Source organism: Procambarus clarkii, chromosome 35 (genome assembly GCF_040958095.1).
Source record: "Procambarus clarkii isolate CNS0578487 chromosome 35, FALCON_Pclarkii_2.0, whole genome shotgun sequence".
In the NCBI taxonomy this organism is placed as follows: domain Eukaryota; kingdom Metazoa; phylum Arthropoda; class Malacostraca; order Decapoda; family Cambaridae; genus Procambarus; species Procambarus clarkii.
The window spans coordinates 25020050-25038952 of NC_091184.1; the positions used below are offsets into that span (position 1 = coordinate 25020050).

An 18903-nucleotide genomic window follows, 5' to 3' on the forward strand; every position below is an offset into this window, starting at 1 on the left:
CATGCTCCTTGAGCCACAGCCATACGGGATTAATATGGTACGGCCCGCGGCCTGGCTTTCATATCCGATAATTCACTCCTTGTCCGGCTGACTGTCTGGATATTGCAACATCGGCAGCAAGTTAACTGGCCAAGATTTTTATCCGGACAAACACCTGATTTTCCGGCTCCTGTGGACATTTTGGCTGGATATTGAGATAACTTAATCCATCACGATTTTGGCTGTACAATGGGGCCCTCGACTTACGATACTAATCCGTTCCCAGAGGCGGATCGTAAGTCGAAATATCGTAAGTCGAAGCGATTTTTCCCATAAGAAATAAAGGGAATTGAATTAATCCGTTCCCCACCCTCCAAAATATTAACATAAAATACATTTTATACTGAATACAATGTTTTTTTCTAACTACAATACAGTACCAAAGTGTCTCTTACCTTTATGGAGGGCTCTTGATGGCGTATGGAAGATGGTGATGAGGAGGGAGGAAGAGAGTTGCTACTGTTTGGCAGGGGAGTCCCCTTCCATTATCACATCAGGCAGTGATGTTTTCTCTGGGTACTCTCTCTTTCCTACGTTTTGCCTGAATACCACTAAGACCTGGTTGTGGTTCAGTGCTTGTTTGTCTCACTACAAATTTGTCAAGATACATTTGTTTTTCCCTTCGTTTTAACATTTGTCTGTAATGATGCATCACAGTGTCATTTAACAGGTTACGGCAACGGCCTACTGCAGCTTGATTTGGGTGAGTCGTTTCAGCAAAGATTTGCAATTCTTCCCATGCTGCACACATTTTCTTAATTGTTGAGGAAGAGACATTCTGTACTCTTGTTTCTGCTCTATGGTCATCCTTACATGGGTTTTTCATATGTTGAGCCTTACCACTGACTTTCCTGGGACTCATGGCATGATATATAATAATTACTTTAATGTTCAAAATGCAAAAAAATCACCACAAAAGCGGAATTTCTTACAGGCGCGATCGTCACTAAGCAGGCAGCTGTAGTAAACTGAGGCAGGTTGGCCGCGTGACTGGGAACCACGTGCTTAGTCGACCTGAACGTGTAGCAACAAATATCGGAGGTCGAGTCGCATTTTTCGATGAAATTTACATCGTAACTCGAAATTATCGTAAGTAGGGGCAATCGTACATCGAGGTGCCACTGTATAAGGGCGTTTTCTGGATATTCGAATCCTGGATAATCAAGTGTCTAAAGTAATTATTTTGTGACATGGCGTTGGAATTGAGCTGTGTTTTTATCATAACGTAAATTTTGTGAGTATAGATTGATTTTTTTCATTTTTTTTTTAACTGTTTTTCTTATATTTCAGTGATGGGAACATCAGATCATTTGATGTTCCTAATTTTCTAATGGGAACATCAAATCAATTTGGGAATGCATCGGACGAGGGAGTGGGGAATGGTGGGGAGGACGAGGGGACGGGAGTGGGGGGATGGTGAGGGGGGACAGTGGAGGGGGTAAGGGTGGGAAGGACGAGAGGATGGGGGAGTTGGGGATGGTGGGAACCGGGCAATGGGGAATGGTGGGGAGGACAAGGGGACAGGGGAGTGGGTGATGATGAAGAGGATGAGGGGACGGGGGAGGGGGTAATGGTAGCGAGGTTGAGTTGACGGGGGAGTGAGAGATGGTTTGGAGGACGAGGGGATGGTGGAGTGGGGAATAGTTGGGAGGATGAGGGGACTGGGGAATGGTGGGGAGGACTGGGAGACGGGAAAGCTGCTGTGGCTCAACAACACACATGCGTTGCTGAGCCACAACAATGCGTGGCCAAGTACAGCTAGTAAGGAATAATGTATATTGGATTAATCAGTTCCAAACCACAAAAATAAATACTGTATAGTTATACAATAATTAAATGGAATAAATACTACCACACAACACTTTACCTGTACTTCGGAGAGTTGATGGCATATGTGGAAACTAGTGAGGCAGAGGAAGAGAGATGTTCTTTGGCAGGGGAGTTCCCTAACATTAAAACTTCTGGAAGTTGTGCTTCTGATGTTCTTTCTCTTTTCTGTCTTTTTCTGTTTCCCTCATTACACTCACTGAATGCATTTCTTACAAGAAACTTGTCCAAGGATGATTGTTTTTGCCTGTGCATTAAAATGTTTTTAAAGTGAGACATAGCATTGTTATTCAACAGATTTGTAACACATTTTGTCAAGGTGATAATTTCAAGAAAAGGTTTGCACTTTCCCTCATTTTGCACACATTTCTTTTAACCCTCAAACCGCGCATATCATATATAAATGATATCAGTGACAAAACCGAAACCGCGCACATCATTTATATATGATTTCGTGTCTAGCGCTATAATTTAAACGCCCCGCCTGGGATAGGGGCAGCTATAGTACAGCCACGACCGATAGTTGCCAGATGCCACCTAGAAAAAAAATCCAGGCCAACATTCTTGGGTGTTACAGCATCAGTATTGAGCAAGCCACCAAGGCTGGCGCATGCAGCACGAGCGCACAGCACCGCTGTTCAGCTTGTGACCACAGCATCGCCTACAAATACCATAATATAAATGATACTGCTATTATTAGCAGTGATAGTATTACTGAAGCCCCCTGACTGTGATAAAACTGACCAGGATTCTGATAATAGCAGGATTGTGGTGATATTTAGCGCTGTGCTCCATGGAGGGAGGAGTAATGCTGTGGGAGGGAGGGTTGTGGCGTCGTTTTCTGACTGTGTGTGGTCACCATTTATTGACTGCACTCACCATACCAGCTTAGTGGTTCGCCATGGTGAACACAAGTGTAGATACTTATATATAACGTGTGTATAGTGTGAGATAACAGCGAGAGGAGTAGGTTGGGAGCCGCCATTTTGGTGAGGGAGGAGCGTCGTCTGCACGACTTGGCCTGTTGTTTACTGATGGCCACTATGGTCTTTGGGCACCATACCAGCTTATTTGTTCAGGTATGGTGAATAAAACAGGTAGATACTTACATATAATGTGTGTATATAGCGTAATAACACCACAAACAATATTGTTGGAGGACAAATATTAGTGCGTCTGGCCTTGAGGGCGGCCGCCGATCAGCTGACTGTGTGAGTAGCTACGTCTTATGGCCTTTACTCACCATACAAGCTTAGATGTACAGTTATGGTGAACAAAACATGTAAATACGTATATATAACGTCTGTGTATAGTGAATAAATACAGAAAGAGTATTGTGGGAGGTAAATGAGGGTGAGTGAGGTGGTGTTGAGGGAGGGAGTGGCAGTGAGTGGCTCGCTGGTGTTTGGCGGTCACTCCTCGTTGCTTTTTGACTCACACGACCAACTTAGTAGTTTGTTATGGTGTACAAAACATGCAGATACTTATATATAACCTGTGTATATAGTGTAACAACAGCAAAACTATTTGTTTATTGTTTTATGAACATAATAATTGAATCACTAATATGCACACCATAATTTTGAGTACAGCGATGGTTCACACATTTTATAATATAAATATACCACAATTCACTGTATGGAATAATATTACTGCAAAAAAACTAAGAAAAAATCAGAGACATTGAAATAATTAGGTAATAATATATTTGTGGCAACTGCCGTCTGACAGCTCGGGGCGGAGTAGACCTCGTCTGGCGAAGGCTCTGCCAACGCCCCTTTTTTGCCAGACTTCCCTACCCTATTGCGGCTATAATATGCCACCTACGATTTTTTTGTTATTTTTTCCGTGATCAGGGAACAAAAATGAACACTTCTATAAGACAAAAGAATTTTTTGGATTTTTTTTTTTTGTTGCGCCTGTGGGTGTGAATTCCATTTGGGCCCCTAGCGGTTTGAGGGTTAATAGAGAACTAGATTTAGGCATACCAAACTCTGTAACAACAGCTGACACTCGGGTACCACTCATATTTAGCTATGAGTTCTTTCTCATCTGTATCGTGATTCTAACCATTTTTCTTTTTGCTAGGCTCATATCACAAGCTTTCATAGGTGTCATGGTGACTTATTTACAATAAGAATATAAAAAATATCCAAGAGAAAAGTGTAGTAGGTTGTGCACTGAACAACAGCTGTGGTGAAACTGATGCATCAGGGACGCGTGTTTACATCTGAATGCCGAGCAAACAGACGAATACCAAACATGAACACAGCGTCTGAATACCAAAAAGTGTGAATTATGAGCAGTGCAAATACCGAGGCTCCTGTGTACAAAGATATTATGTAAATATTATATAATTTGTATTGGTAAATACAGTACAATACTGTAATATTGCTTTTTGTTGTAAATTCTTCTTGCTTAACCAAATATTTTTTTCCACAGGATAACAACCCAGAGGAATGTTCAGTGTGTTTTAACAATTATGATGACAATCAGCTACGGCCTCGCACACTGCTGTGTGGCCACACATTCTGCTCCCAGTGTATTGACAATGCTATCAAGAATGGGCAGCTGACCTGCCCCAGCTGCCGTGCCGAGCACGCTGCCACAGCTGCTACTCAGTTCCCAATTAATTATGGTATGGAGGCCCTTATCAGAAAACTAAAAGGTATCGAGGTTGTACCAGAGAAAACGTTACCAGCAAAACCCATTAAAGCTCCTGCAAGAGGAATCAGCAAGAAGTTACATTCCATGGTGGAGGAGCAGAAGAGCAGCATCAGCAGCCTCATTACTAGCTGTGAAGAGGTACTGTCCCAGCTGGGGGAGTACCGGGGCCAGCTGGGGGACTGGAAGACTCACCACCTCCAGCTCCAGGACAGACTCTATTCTCTGGTAGAGCAGAACAAGTCAGCAATGAAGCTCTTGGAACTGGAGGATACCAGTGTGGTGGATATGACAACACAAGGAGAGGAAGGGAAGACTCAGCTGCAGGCCATGTTGGGGAGCCTCGACACAGTCAACACAGCACAGGAAGTATTCATGACTATCAATGAAGTTGACCAATGCAACATGGCGGTAGAAAATTGGCTCAAGAAGTGCCAGGAACTCTTCCCTGATGTCAAGACTGTCCACACCTCAGTGAAGGTACGCTGCTGAAGGTCACATTGTTCTCACCCAACTGAGTGTAGTATTGCCTCTATATAAACACTTTTGACATGGACACACATCAAGATGAGAGTAGACTTTATATATAGGAAACATTTTGCTCTAACACCTGAAACATTTTTATTAATAAAGTCAACTGTCATCTTGGTGTTTCTCTACACTGTGGTCAGTGTAGAGAAACATTACTTATATTGTCAAATTACTTTACTCAGTCTGATGCTTCAATTTAGTGCAGTTACTTTACTCAGAGCCTGATGCTTCATTATAGACCAGTTACTTTACTCAGAGCCTGATGCTTCATTATAGTCCAGTTACTTTACTCAGAGCCTGATGCTTCATTATAGTCCAGTTACTTTACTCAGTGCCTGATGCTTCATTATAGTCCAGTTACTTTACTCAGAGCCTGATGCTTCATTATAGTCCAGTTACTTTACTCAGAGCCTGATGCTTCATTATAGTCCAGTTACTTTACTCAGAGCCTGATGCTTCATTATAGTCCAGTTATTTTACTCAGAGCCTGATGCTTCATTATAGTCCAGCTACTTTACTCAGAGCCTGATGCTTCATTATAGTCCAGGTTCCACATTAATGTTTGTGTTGGTAATGACAGGTGCAGGAGACCATCAGGGAGGCCCTGGAGATGACGACCACAGAGACAGGTGCCACAGCTGACCCCATACACCTGGGAGACTCAGCCTCCACTATTAATGTTTGTGTTGGTAATGACAGGTGCAGGAGACCATCAGGGAGGCCCTGGAGATGATGACCACAGAGACAGGTGCCACAGCTGACCCCATACACCTGGGAGACTCAGCCTCCACCATTAATGTTTGTGTTGGTAATGACAGGTGCAGGAGACCATCAGGGAGGCCCTGGAGATGACGACCACAGAGACAGGTGCCACAGCTGACCCCGTACACCTAGGAGACTCAGCCTCCAGCATCATGAATAAAGTTCAGGAAATCACTGGAGAGATCCCCCAGAAGCAATTAACAGTAAGTTTTTTATTTTCTCTCATGGTTCATATCACAAGATATTGAGTTGCGTTTTGAGGAGAGGAAGCCTGTTCTTAGGTTTATGGAGGTTTCGCAAGGTCAACAACTGACTTTCCTTAACATACAATACACAATACTTGCCTAACTTCTGGTAAACATTTACTGGTAGGTGAACAACAGAAACAGGTGAAAAGAAACATGTGAACCATTTCTGTTCTGCATAAAGATTGAACCTGTGATCCTCTATTGAACCCGGGATCCTGGCTCCCTCACAGAGGCACAGAGAGCGGGTGACACTCCACCAACCTACCGAGAAAGCATCCAGGAAGACAGTGAACCAAAACACACCACTGCTGGGTTAGAAGAGACTGAAGCCTTGAAACTGCCAACAAACTCCCAAACAATGCCAGCTCCAACCACCCTGCCAGTAGAGGGGGCCTGGAGCTACAGGTCCAGCACCAACACCCTGCCAGTAGAGGGGGGTTGGAGCTACAGGTCCCGGACCAACCCCCTGCCAGTAGAGGGGGTGGAGCTACAGGTCCAGCACCAACCCCCTGCCAGTAGAGGAGGGCTGGAGCTACAGGTCCAGCACCAAGCCCCCTGCCAGTAGAGGGGGGCTGGAGCTACAGGTCCAGCACCAACCCCCTGCCAGTAGAGGGGGGTTGGAGCTACAGGTCCCGGACCAACCCCCTGCCAGTAGAGGGGGTGGAGCTACAGGTCCAGCACCAACCCCCTGCCAGTAGAGGAGGGCTGGAGCTACAAGTCCAGCACCAACCCCCTGCCAGTAGAGGGGGCTGGAGCTACAGGCCCAGCACCAACCCCCTGCCAGTAGAGGAGGGCTGGAGCTACAGGTCCAGCACCAACCCCCTGCCAGTAGAGAGGGGCTGGAGCTACAGGACCAGCACCAACCCCCTGCCAGTAGAGAGGGGCTGGAGCTACAGGTCCAGCACCAACCCCCTGCCAGTAGAGGTGTGCTGGAGCTACAGGTCCAGCACCAACCCCCTGCCAGTAGAGGGGGGGGGTTGACCCACAGGTCCAGGACAAACCCCCTTCCAGTAGAAGGGGGCTGGAGCTACAGGTCCAGCACCAACTCTCTGTCAGTAGAGGGAGGCTGGAGCTACAGGTCCAGCACCAAGCCCCCCTGCCAGTAGAGGGGGGGGGGATGGAGCTACAGGACCAGGACAAACCCCCTTCCAGTAGAGGGGGGCTGGAGCTACAGGTCCAGCACCAACCCCTTGCCAGTAGAGGAAGCGCGGGAGCTACAGAACCAGCACCATCCCCCCTGCCAGTAGAGGGGAGCTGGAGCTACAGGTCCAGCACCAACCCCCTGCCAGTAGAGGGGGCTGGAGCTACAGGTCCAGCACCAACCCCCTGCCAGAAGAGGGGGGACTGGAGCTACAGGTTCAGTACCAATTCCCTGCCAGTAGAGGGGGGGGGGGCTGGAGCTACAGGTCCAGAACCTACCCTCTGCCAGTAGAGGGTGACTGGAGCTACAGGTCCAGCACCAACCCCCTGCCAGTAGAGGGGAGGAGTGTGTGGGGCATGAGCTACAGGTCAAGCACTAACCCCCTGCCAGTAGAAAGGGGCTGGAGTTACAGGTCCAGCACCAACCCCTTGCCAGTAGGGGGAGTGCGGGAGCTACAGGTCCAGCACCAACCCCCTGCCTGTAGAAGGGGGATGGAGCTACAGGTCCAGCATCAACCTCCTGCCAGTGGAGGAGGACTGGAGCTACAGGTCCAGCACCAACGCCCTGTCAGTAGAGGGGGCTGGATCTACAGGTTCAGCACCAACCCCCTGCCAGTAGAGGGGGGCTGGATCTACAGGTCCAGCACCAACCCCCTGCCAGTAGAGGGGGGGCTGGAGCTACAGGTTCTGCATCAATCCCCTGCCAGTAGAGGGGGGCTGGAGCTACAGGTCCAGCACATACCCCCTGCCAAATGAGGGGGGGGGGGCTGGAGCTACAGGTCCAGCACCAACCCCCCTGCCAGTAGAGGGGGGCTGACACTGACCACAGGTGATAATTCGGTTGACACTGTCCACAGGTGATAATGGGGATGACACTGTCCACAGGTGATAATGGGGCTGACACTGTCCACAAGTTGAGGACCTCCGCAGGATGAGGGAGCCCGTCAAGAGGCTGGTGGAGGCTGGCCGGGTGTTGGCCGTCCAGGAAGACCAAGATGGCCGCCGCTCCGCCAGGATAACTCTACAAGACGGACAGCTGTACCTCCACCCACTCCTGCGTCAGCCCACGCCCGCCCACGCCCACACCCTCCAGGTTACTTTATTACACCCAGTAGTCTTACTGACATTTCTGACTGACTGAGTTTTGATAACTAATATGATAACATTTTATTATAAAGTTATCAGTATGATTTATTTCATTTTCTGCAGGAGAGTGAGGTTGTGGGCGTGCTGGAGCCCTCCTGCACCCTGGCGTTCCTTGACCTCGGGTGGGCGGGGTCAACAAGAGGGCGGGTCACCATCCGGCTGACCCCTGACACTCCGCTGGCCAGACAGTTTGTGTTGTTGTGTACAGGCCAGCGGGGCCACACCTACCGCAACACTAAACTGTTGCGGGTGGGGAACAAGGGTCAGCCGGATGAATGGGTGGGGGGCGGAGACTACGAGAGTAATGATGGTAAGGGAGGAACCCCACTGCTGCCTGACCTCCAGGGGCAGTACCTGGAGTCAGGCCGGGCAGGAACTGTGTTGTCCTTGTGGTGGCTGGGGGGTCCCAGGTGTGCCCAGTTCGTCATCACCACCAGGGACCGCCAGGATGGTCGCCAGTGGTTAAATGTCTTCGGTGATGTGGTGAGCGGCCTGGATGTGGTGAGGGCAGCAGTCAACCACAGTGACATTAGGGAGGTGACTGTGGTGGACTGTGGTGTTGTGCTGCCACTCTAGTTCACTGTACTACCACCATCACTACTGTGGTGTTGTGCTCCCACTCTAGTTCACTGTACTACCACCATCACTACTGTGGTGTTGTGCTGCCACTCTAGTTCACTGTACCATCACCATCACTACTGTGGTGTTGTGCTGCCACTCTAGTTCACTGTACCACCACCATCACTACTGTGGTGTTGTGCTGCCACTCTAGTTCACTGTACCACCACCATCACTACTGTGGTGTTATGCTGCCACTCTAGTTCACTGTACCACCACCACCACTAGTGTGGTATTGTGATACCACTCTAGTACACTGTACCACCACCATCACTACTGTGGTGTTGTGCTGCCACTCTAGTTCACTGTACCATCACTACTGTGGTGTTGTGCTGCCACTCTAGTTCACTGTACCATCACTACTGTGGTGTTGTGCTGTCACTCTAGTTCACTGTATCACTACCATCACTACTGTGGTGTTGTGCTGCCACTCTAGTTCACTGTACCATCACAACTGTGGTGTTGTGCTGCCACTCTAGTTCACTGTACCATCACTACTGTGGTGTTGTGCTGTCACTCTAGTACACTGTACCACCACCATCACTACTGTGGTGTTGTGCTGCCACTCTAGTTCACTGTACCATCACTACTGTGTTGTTGTGCTGCCTCTCTAGTTCACTGTACCACCACCATCACTTCTGTGGTGTTGTGCTGTCACTCTAGTTCACTGTATCACTACCATCACTACTGTGGTGTTGTGCTGCCACTCTAGTTCACTGTACCATCACCATCACTACTGTGGTGTTGTGCTGCCACTCTAGTTCACTGTACCATCACTATCACTACTGTAGTGTTATGCTGCCACTCTAGTTCACTGTACCACCATCATCACTACTGTGGTGTTGTGCTGCCACTCTAGTTCACTGTACCATCACCATCACTACTGTGGTGTTGTGCTGCCACTCTAGTTCACTGTACCACCACCATCACTACTGTGGTGTTGTGCTGCCACTCTAGTTCACTGTACCACCACCATCACTACTGTGGTGTTGTGCTACCTCTCTAGTTCACTGTACCACCACCATCACTACTGTGGTGTTGTGCTGCCACTCTAGTTCACTGTACCATCACTACTGTGGTGTTGTGCTGCCACTCTAGTTCACTGTACCATCACTACTGTGGTGTTTTCCTGCCACTAATTCACTGTACCATCACCATCACTACTGTGGTGGTGTGCTGCCACTCTAGTTCACTGTACCACCATCATCACTACTGCGGTGTAGTGCTGCCACTCTAGTTCACTGTACCATCACTACTGTGGTGTTGTGCTGTCACTCTAGTTCACTGTACCATCACTACTGTGGTGTTGTGCTGCCATTCTAGTTCACTGTACCATCACCATCACTACTGTGGTGTTGTGCTGCCACTCTAGTTCACTGTACCATCACTACTGTGGTGTTGTGCTGTCACTCTAGTTCACTGTACCATCACCATCACTACTGTGGTGTTTTGCTGCCTCTCTAGTTCACTGTACCATCACCATCACTACTGTGGTGTTGTGCTGCCACTCTAGTTCACTTTATCATCACTACTGTGGTGTTGTGCTGCCACTCTAGTTCACTGTACCACCACCATCACTACTGTGGTGTTGTGCTGCCACTCTAGTTCACTGTACCACCACCATCACTACTGTGGTGTTTTGCTGCCACTCTAGTTCACTGTACCATCACCATCACTACTGTGGTGTTGTGCTGCCACTCTAGTTCACTGTACCACCACCATCACTACTGTGGTGTTTTGCTGCCACTCTAGTTCACTGTACCATCACTACTGTAGTGTTGTGCTGTCACTCTAGTTCACTGTACCATCACTACTGTGGTGGTGTGCTGCCACTCTAGTTCACTGTACCATCACCATCACTACTGTGGTGTTGTGCTGCCATTGTAGTTCACTGTACCACCATCATCACTACTGCGGTGTAGTGCTGCCACTCTAGTTCACTGTACCATCACTACTGTGGTGTTGTGCTGCCATTCTAGTTCACTGTACCACCACCATCACTACTGTGGTGTTGTGCTGCCACTCTAGTTCACTGTACCATCACTACTGTGGTGTTGTGCTGTCACTCTAGTTCACTGTACCATCACTACTGTGGTGTTGTGCTGCCATTCTAGTTCACTGTACCATCACCATCACTACTGTGGTGTTGTGCTGCCACTCTAGTTCACTGTACCATCACTACTGTGGTGTTGTGCTGTCACTCTAGTTCACTGTACCATCACCATCACTACTGTGGTGTTTTGCTGCCTCTCTAGTTCACTGTACCATCACCATCACTACTGTGGTGTTGTGGTGCCACTCTAGTTCACTTTATCATCACTACTGTGGTGTTGTGCTGCCACTCTAGTTCACTGTACCACCACCATCACTACTGTGGTGTTGTGCTGCCACTCTAGTTCACTGTACCACCACCATCACTACTGTGGTGTTTTGCTGCCACTCTAGTTCACTGTACCATCACCATCACTACTGTGGTGTTGTGCTGCCACTCTAGTTCACTGTACCACCACCATCACTACTGTGGTGTTTTGCTGCCACTCTAGTTCACTGTACCATCACTACTGTAGTGTTGTGCTGCCACTCTAGTTCACTGTACCACCACCATCACTACTGTGGTGTTGTGCTGCCACTCTAGTTCACTGTACCACCACCATCACTACTGTGGTGTTGTGCTACCTCTCTAGTTCACTGTACCACCACCATCACTACTGTGGTGTTGTGCTGCCACTCTAGTTCACTGTACCATCACTACTGTGGTGTTGTGCTGCCACTCTAGTTCACTGTACTACCACCATCACTACTGTGGTGTTGTGCTGCCACTCTAGTTCACTGTACCATCACCATCACTACTGTGGTGTTGTACTGCCACTCCAGTTCACTGTATCATCACTACTGTCGTGTTGTGCTGCCACTCTAGTTCACTGTACCATCACCATCACTACTGTGGTGTTGTGCTACCTCTCTAGTTCACTGTACCACCACCATCACTACTGTGGTGTTGTGCTGCCACTCTAGTTCACTGTACCATCACTACTGTGGTGTTGTGCTGCCACTCTAGTTCACTGTACTACCACCATCACTACTGTGGTGTTGTGCTGCCACTCTAGTTCACTGTACCATCACTATCACTACTGTGGTGTTGTGCTGCCACTCTAGTTCACTGTACCACCACCATCACTACTGTTTTGTTGTGCTACCACTCTAGTTCACTGTACCATCACCATCACTACTGTGGTGTTGTACTGCCACGCTAGTTCACTGTACCATCACCATCACTACTGTGGTGTTGTGTTGCCTCTCTAGTTCACTGTACCATCACTACTGTGTTGTTGTGCTGCCACTCTAGTTCACTGTACCATCACCATCACTACTGTGGTGTTGTGCTGCCACTCTAGTTCACTGTACCATCTCTACTGTGGTGTTGTGCTGCCACTCTAGTTCACTGTACCATCACTACTGTGGTGTTGTGCTGCCACTCTAGTTCACTGTACCATCACTACTGTGGTGTTGTGCTGCCACTCTAGTTCACTGTACCATCACTACTGTGGTGTTTTCCTGCCACTAATTCACTGTACCATCACCATCACTACTGTGGTGGTGTGCTGCCACTCTAGTTCACTGTACCATCACCATCACTACTGTGGTGTTGTGCTGCCATTGTAGTTCACTGTACCACCATCATCACTACTGCGGTGTAGTGCTGCCACTCTAGTTCACTGTACCATCACTACTGTGGTGTTGTGCTGCCACTCTAGTTCACTGTACCATCAACATCACTACTGTGGTGTTGTGCTGCCATTGTAGTTCACTGTACCACCATCATCACTACTGCGGTGTAGTGCTGCCACTCTAGTTCACTGTACCATCACTACTGTGGTGTTGTGCTGCCATTCTAGTTCACTGTACCACCACCATCACTACTGTGGTGTTGTGCTGCCACTCTAGTTCACTGTACCATCACTACTGTGGTGTTGTGCTGTCACTCTAGTTCACTGTACCATCACTACTGTGGTGTTGTGCTGCCATTCTAGTTCACTGTACCATCACCATCACTACTGTGGTGTTGTGCTGTCACTCTAGTTCACTGTACCATCACCATCACTACTGTGGTGTTTTGCTGCCTCTCTAGTTCACTGTACCATCACCATCACTACTGTGGTGTTGTGCTGCCACTCTAGTTCACTTTATCATCACTACTGTGGTGTTGTGCTGCCACTCTAGTTCACTGTACCACCACCATCACTACTGTGGTGTTGTGCTGCCAGTCTAGTTCACTGTACCACCACCATCACTACTGTGGTGTTTTGCTGCCACTCTAGTTCACTGTACCATCACCATCACTACTGTGGTGTTGTGCTGCCACTCTAGTTCACTGTACCACCACCATCACTACTGTGGTGTTTTGCTGCCACTCTAGTTCACTGTACCATCACTACTGTAGTGTTGTGCTGTCACTCTAGTTCACTGTACCATCACTACTGTGGTGGTGTGCTGCCACTCTAGTTCACTGTACCATCACCATCACTACTGTGGTGTTGTGCTGCCATTGTAGTTCACTGTACCACCATCATCACTACTGCGGTGTAGTGCTGCCACTCTAGTTCACTGTACCATCACTACTGTGGTGTTGTGCTGCCATTCTAGTTCACTGTACCACCACCATCACTACTGTGGTGTTGTGCTGCCACTCTAGTTCACTGTACCATCACTACTGTGGTGTTGTGCTGTCACTCTAGTTCACTGTACCATCACTACTGTGGTGTTGTGCTGCCATTCTAGTTCACTGTACCATCACCATCACTACTGTGGTGTTGTGCTGCCACTCTAGTTCACTGTACCATCACTACTGTGGTGTTGTGCTGTCACTCTAGTTCACTGTACCATCACCATCACTACTGTGGTGTTTTGCTGCCTCTCTAGTTCACTGTACCATCACCATCACTACTGTGGTGTTGTGCTGCCACTCTAGTTCACTTTATCATCACTACTGTGGTGTTGTGCTGCCACTCTAGTTCACTGTACCACCACCATCACTACTGTGGTGTTGTGCTGCCACTCTAGTTCACTGTACCACCACCATCACTACTGTGGTGTTTTGCTGCCACTCTAGTTCACTGTACCATCACCATCACTACTGTGGTGTTGTGCTGCCACTCTAGTTCACTGTACCACCACCATCACTACTGTGGTGTTTTGCTGCCACTCTAGTTCACTGTACCATCACTACTGTAGTGTTGTGCTGCCACTCTAGTTCACTGTACCATCACCATCACTACTGTGGTGTTGTGCTGCCACTCTAGTTCACTTTATCATCACTACTGTGGTGTTGTGCTGCCACTCTAGTTCACTGTACCACCACCATCACTACTGTGGTGTTGTGCTGCCACTCTAGTTCACTGTACCACCACCATCACTACTGTGGTGTTTTGCTGCCACTCTAGTTCACTGTACCATCACCATCACTACTGTGGTGTTGTGCTGCCACTCTAGTTCACTGTACCACCACCATCACTACTGTGGTGTTTTGCTGCCACTCTAGTTCACTGTACCATCACTACTGTAGTGTTGTGCTGCCACGCTAGTTCACTGTACCACCACCATCACTACTGTGGTGTTGTACTGCCACTCCAGTTCACTGTATCATCACTACTGTCGTGTTGTGCTGCCACTCTAGTTCACTGTACCATCACCATCACTACTGTGGTGTTGTGCTACCTCTCTAGTTCACTGTACCACCACCATCACTACTGTGGTGTTGTGCTGCCACTCTAGTTCACTGTACCATCACTACTGTGGTGTTGTGCTGCCACTCTAGTTCACTGTACTACCACCATCACTACTGTGGTGTTGTGCTGCCACTCTAGTTCACTGTACCATCACCATCACTACTGTGGTGTTGTGCTGCCACTCTAGTTCACTGTACCACCACCATCACTACTGTTTTGTTGTGCTACCACTCTAGTTCACTGTACCATCACCATCACTACTGTGGTGTTGTACTGCCACGCTAGTTCACTGTACCATCACCATCACTACTGTGGTGTTGTGTTGCCTCTCTAGTTCACTGTACCATCACTACTGTGTTGTTGTGCTGCCACTCTAGTTCACTGTACCATCACCATCACTACTGTGGTGTTGTGCTGCCACTCTAGTTCACTGTACCATCTCTACTGTGGTGTTGTGCTGCCACTCTAGTTCACTGTACCATCACTACTGTGGTGTTGTGCTGCCACTCTAGTTCACTGTACCACCACCATCACTACTGTGGTGTTGTGCTTCCACTCTAGTTCGCTGTACCATCACTACTGTGGTGTTGTGCTGCCACTCTAGTTCACTGTACCATCACTACTGTGGTGTTGTGCTGCCACTCTAGTTCACTGTACCACCACCATCACTACTGTGGTGTTGTCCTGCCACTCTAGTTCACTGTACCACCACCATCACTACTGTGGTGTTGTGTTGCCACTCTAGTTCACTGTACCACCACCATCACTACTGTGGTGTTGTCCTGCCACTCTAGTTCACTGTACCATCACTACTGTGGTGTTGTGCTGCCACTCTAGTTCACTGTACCATCACCATCACTACTGTGGTGTTGTGCTGCCACTCTAGTTCACTGTACCATCACCATCACTACTGTGGTGTTGTGCTACCACTCTAGTTCACTGTACCATCACTACTGTGGTGTTGTGCTACCACTCTAGTTCACTGTACCATCACTACTGTGGTATTGTGCTGCTACTCTAGTTCACTGTACCAGCACCATCACTAATGTGGTGTTGTGCTACCACTCTAGTTCACTGTACCATCACTACTGTGGTGTTGTGCTGCCACTCTAGTTCACTGTACCATCACCATCACTACTGTGGTGTTGTGCTACCACTCTAGTTCACTGTACCATCACTACTGTGGTGTTGTGCTGCCACTCTAGTTCACTGTACCATCACCATCACTACTGTGGTGTTGTGCTGCCACTCAAGTTCACTGTACCATCACCATCACTACTGTGGTGTAGTGCTGCCACTCTAGTTCACTGTACCATCACCATCACAACTGTGGTGTTGTGCTACCACTCTAGTTCACTGTACCATCACCATCACTACTGTGGTGTTGTGCTGCCACTCTAGTTCACTGTACCATCACTACTGTGGTGTTGTGCTGCCACTCTAGTTCACTGTACCATCACTACTGTGGTGTTGTGCTGCCACTCTAGTTCACTGTACCACCACCATCACTACTGTTATGGTGTGCTGCCACTCTAGTTCACTGTACTACCACCATCACTACTGTGGTGTTGTGCTGCCACTCTAGTTCACTGTACCACCACCATCACTACTGTGGTGTTGTGCTGCCACTCTAGTTCACTGTAACACCACCATCATTAATGTGGTGTTGTGCTGTCACTCTAGTTCACTGTACCATCACCATCACTACTGTGGTGTTGTGCTGCCACTCTAGTTCACTGTACCATCACTACTGTAGTGTTGTGCTGCCACTCTAGTTCACTGTACCACCACCATCACTACTGTGGTGTTGTGCTCCCACTCTAGTTCACTGTACCACCACCATCACTACTGTGGTGTTTGCTGCCACTCTAGTTCACTGTAACACCACCATCACTACTGTGGTGTTGTGCTGTCACTCTAGTTCACTGTACCATCACCATCACTCTTGCATCACTGCGTGTTTTGATGCCAATGTAATTTAAGGACAGACTTTTTTCACAATATCATCATAACTTCACTATCTTTGGTATTATACTTTGGTATCATATACCTGACAATCACGGCTGTATCACCATCAATGCTATATCTTCCCAGTCCTGTAACCTATCATTGCTGTATCACTATAGCTTCACTATCACCTCTATATATCACCATCACCTCAGGCCCCACACTTGGGGTCATATACTGACCATGTTGAATAACAAACTGTTGGTGTCACTATATGACAGCTATTGTCACTGTTATATCACCAACAGCTCACTATCACATAACACTATCACTGCTACACCAACATCATTTCACTTTCACTGCATTATCTTCTCGTTGATATTTTTCCTCCTTACATTTACTGATATATCACTATCACTGTCATATCACTATCACCTCACTATCACTGCTATTTCACTATTACACGGGTGTGTTGTGATATTACCATACTGGACCATGGTGTGTTGTGATATTCCCATACTGGTCCATGGTGTGTTGTGATATTACCATACTGGACCATGGTGTGTTGTGATATTACCATACTGGTCCATGGTGTGTTGTGATATTACCATACTGGACCATGGTGTGTTGTGATATTCCCATACTGGACCATGGTGTGTTGTGATATTATCATACTGGACCATGGTGTGTTGTGATATTACCATACTGGACCATGGTGTGTTGTGATATTACCATACTGGACCATGGTGTGTTGTGATATTACCATACTGGTCCATGGTGTGTTGTGATATTACCATACTGGACCATGGTGTGTTGTGATATTACCATACTGGTCCATAGTGTGTTGTAATATTAACATACTGGTCCATGGTGTGTTGTGATATTACCATACTGGTCCATGGTGTGTTGTGATATTACCATACTGGACCATGGTGTGTTGTGATATTACCATACTGGACCATGGTGTGTTGTGATATTACCATACTGGACCATGGTGTGTTGTGATATTACCACACTGGACCATGGTGTGTTGTGATATTACCATACTGGACCATGGTGTGTTGTGATATTACAATACTGGCCCATGTTGTGTTGTGATATTACCATACTGGTCCATGGTGTGTTGTGATATTACCATACTGGACCATGGTGTGTTGTGATATTACCATACTGGTCCATAGTGTGTTGTAATATTAACATACTGGTCCATGGTGTGTTGTGATATTACCATACTGGTCCATGGTGTGTTGTAATATTACCATACTGGTCCATGGTGTGTTGTGATATTACCATACTGGTCAATGGTGTGTTGTGGTATTACCATACTGGTCCATTGTGTGTTGTGGTATTACCATACTGGACCATGGTGTGTTGTGATATTACCATACTGGACCATGGTGTGTTGTGGTATTACCATACTGGTCCATGGTGTGTTGTGGTATTACCATACTGGTCCATGGTGTGTTGTGATATTACCATACTGGTCCATGGTGTGTTGTGATATTACCATACTGGTCCATGGTGTGTTGTGATATTACCATACTGGCCCATGGTGTGTTGTGATATTACCATACTGGACCATGGTGTGTTGTGGTATTACCATACTGGACCATGGTGTGTTGTGATATTCCCATACTGGTCCATGGTGTGTTGTGATATTACCATACTGGACCATGGTGTGTTGTGATATTACCATACTGGTCCATGGTGTGTTGTGATATTACCATACTGGACCATGGTGTGTTGTGATATTCCCATACTGGACCATGGTGTGTTGTGATATTATCATACTGGACCATGGTGTGTTGTGATATTACCATACTGGACCATGGTGTGTTGTGATATTACCATACTGGACCATGGTGTGTTGTGATATTACCATACTGGTCCATGGTGTGTTGTGATATTACCATACTGGACCATGGTGTGTTGTGATATTACCATACTGGTCCATAGTGTGTTGTAATATTAACATACTGGTCCATGGTGTGTTGTGATATTACCATACTGTTCCATGGTGTGTTGTGATATTACCATACTGGACCATGGTGTGTTGTGATATTACCATACTGGTCCATGGTGTGTTGTGATATTACCATTTGGGTGTGAGGTGGTGTTATGACCACACACACACCAGTATGATCATACTGTAGCTGGTGTATGATGTGCTCAAACTGTATAGTGATGTCTTGGCTGATTAGCCTAGTGTCATGAATATTAATTTATGTAGTTATTCTTCTTTCGACAACACACTA

General features: G+C 47.4%; 1 protein-coding gene across 1 annotated transcript in view; it reads left to right on the forward strand.

The window, feature by feature from the left end:
• Positions 1–17475, forward strand: part of LOC123750242 (uncharacterized) — a 446055-nt gene extending 428580 nt beyond the window's left edge. The window contains exons 3-6 of the mRNA XM_069336171.1: positions 4309–5010; positions 5880–6025; positions 8124–8304; positions 8421–17475. Coding sequence (XP_069192272.1) covers positions 4309–5010; positions 5880–6025; positions 8124–8304; positions 8421–8933 — 1542 coding nt within the window. The 3' untranslated portion in view covers positions 8934–17475. The remainder of the gene's footprint in view (positions 1–4308; positions 5011–5879; positions 6026–8123; positions 8305–8420) is intronic.
• The last annotated feature ends 1428 nt before the right edge of the window (positions 17476–18903 follow it).